The sequence below is a fragment of the Etheostoma spectabile genome, chromosome 10, assembly GCF_008692095.1.
Source record: "Etheostoma spectabile isolate EspeVRDwgs_2016 chromosome 10, UIUC_Espe_1.0, whole genome shotgun sequence".
Lineage (NCBI taxonomy): Eukaryota > Metazoa > Chordata > Actinopteri > Perciformes > Percidae > Etheostoma > Etheostoma spectabile.
Window position 1 is genome coordinate 23,180,831 of NC_045742.1, and position 6,689 is coordinate 23,187,519.

A 6,689-nucleotide genomic window follows, 5' to 3' on the forward strand; every position below is an offset into this window, starting at 1 on the left:
ATAGGCTACTGGAAGTGGAAGGCTAATTCAAGAGACTGATTAGCATAAGTGAGCTATGGCATTCATTAGCCTTATCAAGGATTCATAAAGCTGACCAAAATGAATGGGATCCTGTCCAAGACAAGCACTAAAGTCATTTACCTAGTCTGGGTTTTTCTCTCACACACACAAACACTCAGTCTCAGTACAGTGGTTAGATGTACAATACAATGTGTTAATATATATGCTCCTCTATGGAAAGTATAAAATATCATCATGGCGGACTGTCTGTTTCTGTGTGTTGGTTTATTAGGAGGTAGTGGTGGCCAAATGGAGCTTCATGAACCACCAGATTGGTTTAACCCTCGTGTTGCCTTCCCGCCAACCTGGGAATTTTGGTTTTTCTGAGTCAAAATTTAAAATGAAAAGCCTTTTATCAAGGTTATGGTTGTCTTTTTTGACCATTTTGTGGCTTCCCCCCAATGATTTTTTCACCTTTTGCCGACTTTTTCCTGAGCCTTTTGAAATTTTCGTGGGTTTTTCTTACATTTTTAAAGTTTTTGTTGACATTTTTGTTTTTGCCATCTTTTACATTTTAGTCACTTTATTTGACATGTGTTCACATTTTACATTTATATCTCTTCTTTTTTTTTAAAACTTTTTTTAAAAGTTCTTTTAACAGTTGTTTTTTCTCCAAATTCTATAAAATTGACAAAAAACACCCAAAGTCAATAAAAGTAGAGAACTGATTATTTATTTACCTTGTGAGGAACATTGTTGGGAACCATCCGCGTTACCTTTTTGGAGAATTTGTTTGTAAGAAACCCAAAATTTCTGATATAGGAACTTTTTGGAAAGGGGTCAAATTTCACCCAAAGACAACAAGAGGGTTAAAGAAAAGTGTTTAGGGAACGTTTGTTGCACTTTCAACCCTTTGTTGAGTAGAGAGAGCCATCTAGTGGGCAAAGTGTAGCTAAGATAACACAAAGCCAAGGGTTCACACCGCTGTCTCCTCCAGCCAATCACCTCACATGATTTCAGAACGAGACTTCTCCATCTCCCCATCATGTAGTCAGACAGTAATAACCCTTTAACAGTGGCTGAAATCTGACATTTTAGATGCCTTTTCACACCTTAAAAGCTACAAGTATTAAAAGTGGGCACTTAACGTAGCTGGCTCCGACTAGATGGCGACAGCGCAGGTGCCGCAAAAGGCTTCCTGGTCTCTTCTTGTGTTTTGTGTTGGGCTGTTGGAAAGTTAAAGACCATAAAATGAGTTTGGAGCAATAAATTGTTCTAACCAGCTGGGGAGGTTTTGGCCTGGACAATCAATTTTTTGGATGAAGTTGCTAGCCATGCTATGCTGCTGTGGCCTTCCTGAGTCAGTGTAATGTTGAGTGGAATGTAGTGTGTGTGTATGTAGGTATTGACACCGGGGTGTCTGGTTGAGTAATGGGGTGTAGCAGAGTTTAGATGGCTTCCATCCTCCTTCCTATCAAATGCTTGAGAAGGTCATCACTTATAGTAAAAGAGAGAGAGAGAGAGCAAGTGACAGTGCCCATCCAGGCAGGAAAGAGAGTGTGAAGTGTGTGTGTGTGTGTGTGTGTGTGTGTGTGTGTGTGTGTGTGTGTGTGTGTACACACACGTGAGAGCGTGAATGAGACCAAGTACAAAGGGATGGTACTGAGAGGGACTAAGATGATGGAAGGAGAACAAAAAACAATAGGTAGACACAGAGAGGTGGAAAACAAAGGAGTATTCTCTGACCTTCCAACCTTTTGTCATCCATCCATTTTTACGTCTAACAAATTTTTCAAAATGTAAATTTTAATACGCTGTCTTGCTACCCAGCACTATGAAAAAAAATGTTGACGTGAGGACTGAGAGCCGCTAGCTCAACCACTACAAAGCTCTAAAACCACAACAAACACTGCAGTCTGTACCGTCACTGCATCAAATCCAGTCTAGTCTAGTCTAAATAGAGATTTTGGTTTGGATTTGGTGGACAGGTCATTATAAATTCTCCCTTTTGGGTGGTAATCCACATCTTGGATTTGTGCCATTACTCTAGTTGTACATCTAGTGGGACCATTCAAATTTGATAGCAAACAGCTCTGCTTATATGTGGTCAGGAAATCAAACACGCAAGACAAATGATGAGAAAATGAAGAGCTGTGGTTGTTTGCTTGTTTTAGGTTGTTCTGCTTTGGTGGATGATGCAGAAAACAGGGTTCCCACAGGCTTTTTCAGCCTAAACGGGAGTCTTTACTTTTACTGAACAGCAGATAAAAGACATTATTCAGGCTATGATTTAGAGACAAATCCTGGAGCTGCTCCACAGACAGTGAATAATGTAATGACTGCTCACGATTTCACTGGGTGATGAGAATATGTGCTGTTTAACAGCAGGAAGCCCCAAATCCTGTAAAGCTCGAGAAAATGGAAAACAAGAAGACTGAGTCTCTACAGCCACACTATTAGCTCTGTGTGACAATACTACATACGGATGTGTAGTTTGGTCTGAAACTCTGCAGGTTACAAGCTCAGCATGTTATATTTGGAAAGTGTGTTGACTGAAACGAGGCAGAATAAAACAGATGATTCCATAGCAATCATAGCAACAGGATGCTATCAGGTCAATTCATGCTGGATGGACAAGTCCTGTTGCTTTAAAGTACGATTTTCAGCCTGAATACTACTTTCCATGACTTGGACATTAATGCAGTGCTATTGGCAGATGATGCATGGCCTAGAGTGTAGAGGTCTAATCTGTCTCAAATTGCTTTACACAATTTGAAATCATTTTTTCGTTTCTAGCCTTTATGCTAAGCTAACTAGCTGGTGGCGATAGCTTTATGTTGAACAGGCAAGAGTGGTATCAATCTTGTCATCTAACGTGGCAACAATTATCATCTAATAATATATCCGAATAAAAGCGTAAACACAAATTTGTATATAAAAGTGGGGTTTCTAAATTGCACAGTTAATTGTGGGCATTGTAACCATGGAGATGGAGTTTTATGTAACATAAATATAATGTGTTGGATCATGTCTTTAAGCTTTATGAATGTAAGTGTGTGATGCCTAGTCAAAGGATGCAAACAATCAAGATACAGTTCATATACTTAAAATATAATTTATTTAAGACATAATTTAGTCATTAATAAAATAGTACTACAACAACAAGTATGTTCTCACTGTGATTTTTAGGTTCTCGGACTTAAGACAATAATTTAATGAAATGTACATACCAATAATTATCATTTTCCAGACATTCATTTTGACATATCCAACACAAAGCCAGAAGTAAAAAAAAAAAAACCATGATCTCTTGATTCAAGAGCGTGTTAGAAGAAGAAGAAGAAGAAGAAGAAGAAGAAGAAGAAGAAGAAGAAGAAGGCACCTCCCAGTCTCGGGGGACATACGCCACTACGTCACCAAGCGCTGCCTTCTTGACGGTCGGTCCAAACCTTTCAGTGTGTCCGATGTTCCTGGCCGCGTCCAGGGGTCCGTGGAGACACGTTCTACAGAGCTTCGATGGTTAAGATTGTGAAGAGGAAACCGGGGAGGGGAGGAGCTGTCATCAGACAGATCCACTGGTCCTGAAGAACAGGAGACAGGGAGTTAAACGCTAAAAGAGTTCACCCACCTTGTCATTTGCATGAAGGTATCACCCTGCATGGACTGCTACAGAACGTAATGAGTTTAACATTAAACTAGAACCAGCAGTCCCCTTGACTATTTGAATACTGGCTGAATTTAATGGTGACAAAGAGGAGAGGGAGCGCTTCAGGAAGACGTCTCACTCTACTTCAAATTCTGGCGTTTCATTGCGTTCTACCCAGGGCAGCTTTAAAGCCTTGATTCAGACATCTACAACATATACTCTACTAAAGACAACAGGAATAATTACATGTAATAAAAGAACGGAATCTTTCAAGTTGTACCAGCTGTGTTGCCATGACGACTGAGAGCCCTCAGGCGATCTGTCCTGTACCGGTTCTCCCCCTCACCACTGGGCTCTGCTTCCTGGTGCCGGCTGTAACCCATGTGGAGGGAGCAGTCCTCGTGTTGGCCAGAGGGCTGGCTGGAAGCAGCTGCATCCTGAAACAAGCGCGGGAAACGACGATAAGACTTTGTGATTTTGAAGAAGAAAAAAAATGTAAAGCTCCGCCACGCATCAGAAACCTGTGAGGAGTGTGTGCTGTGTGAAGCATAGTACCTGGGGGTGTCGGGGCTGTTTGGCCAGACGCCTCCTCTCTCTGGCTGACAGCAGAGGGGCTTTTTCAAGCTCCGGGGTGCGCGGCACTGGAAAGGCTTCGCCTAGGGGGTCTCAACACACCGCGCATACAGACAGCCAAAAGCTAAATTAGCCCACTGTCAACTACACAAACTTTGAGAGGATACACTTGTGCTACCATTTGTTGTCTTTCCGCCCACTTAGATTCACTCCTCTATACTGTATTTACATTAACCTGGTGATCCTAGATACTTATATAATCCTATGGTCTCACGATTCGATTATCCTGTCAATGATTTGAATCGAAATCCAAGTGCATCACCTCATTCCTACACATGGTTTTCATCAACAAATTCAAAACGGTCGGAATTGTTGTAGAAATATAAACACACACAGAGAGAGAGAGAGAGAGGAGAGAGAGAGAGAGAGAGAGAGAGAGAGAGAGAGAGAGAGAGAGAGAGAGAGGAGAGGCGAGAGGAGAGAGGAGAGAGATGAGAGAGAGAGGAGAGAGGACGGAGGGAGAGAGAGGAGAGGGAGAGGAGAGAGAGAGAAGATGGAGGATAGGAGAGGAGAGGAGAGAGAGAGAAGAGAGGATGAGAGAGAGAGAGAGAGAGAGAGAGAGAGGACGAGAGCGGAGAGATGAGGATGAGACGGATCGAGAGAGTGGGGTGGGGTGAGATGTGGACGGGCGAAGAGTTGAGATAGAGGGAGGAGGGAGAGGACGCTGGAGGAGGAGACCGAGTGAGGGGGAGAGGATGAGAAATGGAGGGCGGTGCGGAGAGTGAGAGCGAGAGGTGAGGCAAGGGGAGGGGAGCAGCGATGACGAGACTGGAGACGACGGACGGAGACAGGGGTGGAGAGAGACGGCAGTGATAGGACATCTCGGGAGAGAGGCACAGAGAGGAGATGGATGAGAGCCGAGAAAGAGAGATGGAAGGATGATGAAGCGGCACTCGAAACTGAGAGATGAGAGAGAGAGACTAACGTGCATAGTGCAAGCGTAGGGTTTGGTGGAAAAGATTTCAAAGGTTCCCCAGCCCCCTCAAAAAGCAAAATAATAGAATCCTGGATTCGGTGCATCCCTAATTTCAACACCGCTATTTAATACATTATATATAATAATTATAGTTAAATCAATCATGGTCACATCCTTCAGTTACACAAGCTCGTCAATCTCTCCATTCTGAATAAAGACCGGTGGCAGTACAATGTGTGTCCCAGGGAAGAAAATTATACTCCAGTTCTGTAGTAGCTCCAAGAGCTTCGGGTGGCTGTGTGTTGTGAAACCGAGAGATCCTCAACTCCAGATTATTCTCAAATGTCTGCACCATTATGATGAAAACGATTGCATGTTGCGATACAAATAATGACAGTAAAATAGGCCTTTATCATAATATGTGCATCAGGGCGGTCTTACCAATGAAAGCACTCTCTGAGTCCAGCAGAGAACCTCTTGCAGACCCCAACACACTCCTCTGTAACATAAACAACTATTTTCACAATTCCACTCCAACAGTTACTAGCTGGTTGCTATAGTAAATATAAACCAGATGGAATCAGGTACACGTCTTTGTATCTAAAGCAGTATTTATATTAAACTCACCACATAATCGTTTTGCTGCAATGGGGACAGGTCAAAATAATCTGCAACACAAGAACAAATATATACTGTATATATTTTATTATGTTTTTTTTTGTTGTTTTTGTTTTTTACTACCACAGAAATATAGCCTAGAAATCTAGACCCACCCTAGCGGCAACAAATGTAATTTGCAATCAACTCTGTTGGCTTGTAAGGTGGAAAAAACGAATTCTGGTCAGGCCAGTCACATCGTGTACAGTCGGTGGGCGGGCTTAACGTAAGTGAGGACAGAGTTGCAACAGGTCTGCATGAATTCCCTGCTACTTGAAAACAAAGAAGATGGCTGCTGCAGCTGCTAGTGAACAGCTGTCTTTCGAATCGGCTTTGGCCGCGACTCTGGAAGACTTGGAGTTAAGCTGTTCTTTGAGAAAAGAACAAAGAGCGGTACTGAAGATATTCTTAAAAAAGGAGGATGTGTTTGGAGTTAAAAAGTTAAATTTATCAACTATCGTTGCGCTGGTTGTTTGTAGCGCTATCCTTTTGCATGCAGAGGGAATTTGAAATACAACAGTTTATCCCACCCCTCGGATTGAGCCCTGCCAATGGGGAGTTCACAGACCCAACATCTTGATGTAGCTCCTGTAGGTCTGGCTTGTCAGGCTAACAGAAATATTCTCGCTTTGCCAGACCTTCTCCCACAGCGCCGTGGAGGATGGTCTGGCTAGTCCACACAGCATTCCGGGACAGGAAAAAACATGCTTTGGTTTATTGGCATTTCTTTAAACCAATCACAATTGTCTTGGGCAGCGCTAAGCTCTGCACGAAGCGGCAGAAAAATAGCCTCAGGGAGGAACTTGTTTTGCGAGAGAAAACTCAGATTGGACAGAT

The 6,689-nt window shown here is 42.7% G+C and overlaps 1 protein-coding gene across 2 annotated transcripts in view; it reads right to left on the minus strand.

Moving 5' to 3' along the window:
- Window positions 1-3,099: 3,099 nt before the first annotated feature.
- LOC116696576 (centrosome and spindle pole-associated protein 1) overlaps window positions 3,100-6,689 on the minus strand; it is a 29,122-nt gene continuing 25,532 nt past the window's right edge. For both annotated transcript variants that reach the window (XM_032527649.1, XM_032527650.1), the window contains 5 exons: window positions 5,823-5,863; window positions 5,637-5,694; window positions 4,202-4,311; window positions 3,927-4,083; window positions 3,100-3,581 (listed from right to left, as the gene is read on the minus strand). In XM_032527649.1, the coding sequence (XP_032383540.1) occupies window positions 3,409-3,581; window positions 3,927-4,083; window positions 4,202-4,311; window positions 5,637-5,694; window positions 5,823-5,863 (539 nt within the window). In that variant the 3' untranslated portion in view covers window positions 3,100-3,408. The remainder of the gene's footprint in view (window positions 3,582-3,926; window positions 4,084-4,201; window positions 4,312-5,636; window positions 5,695-5,822; window positions 5,864-6,689) is intronic.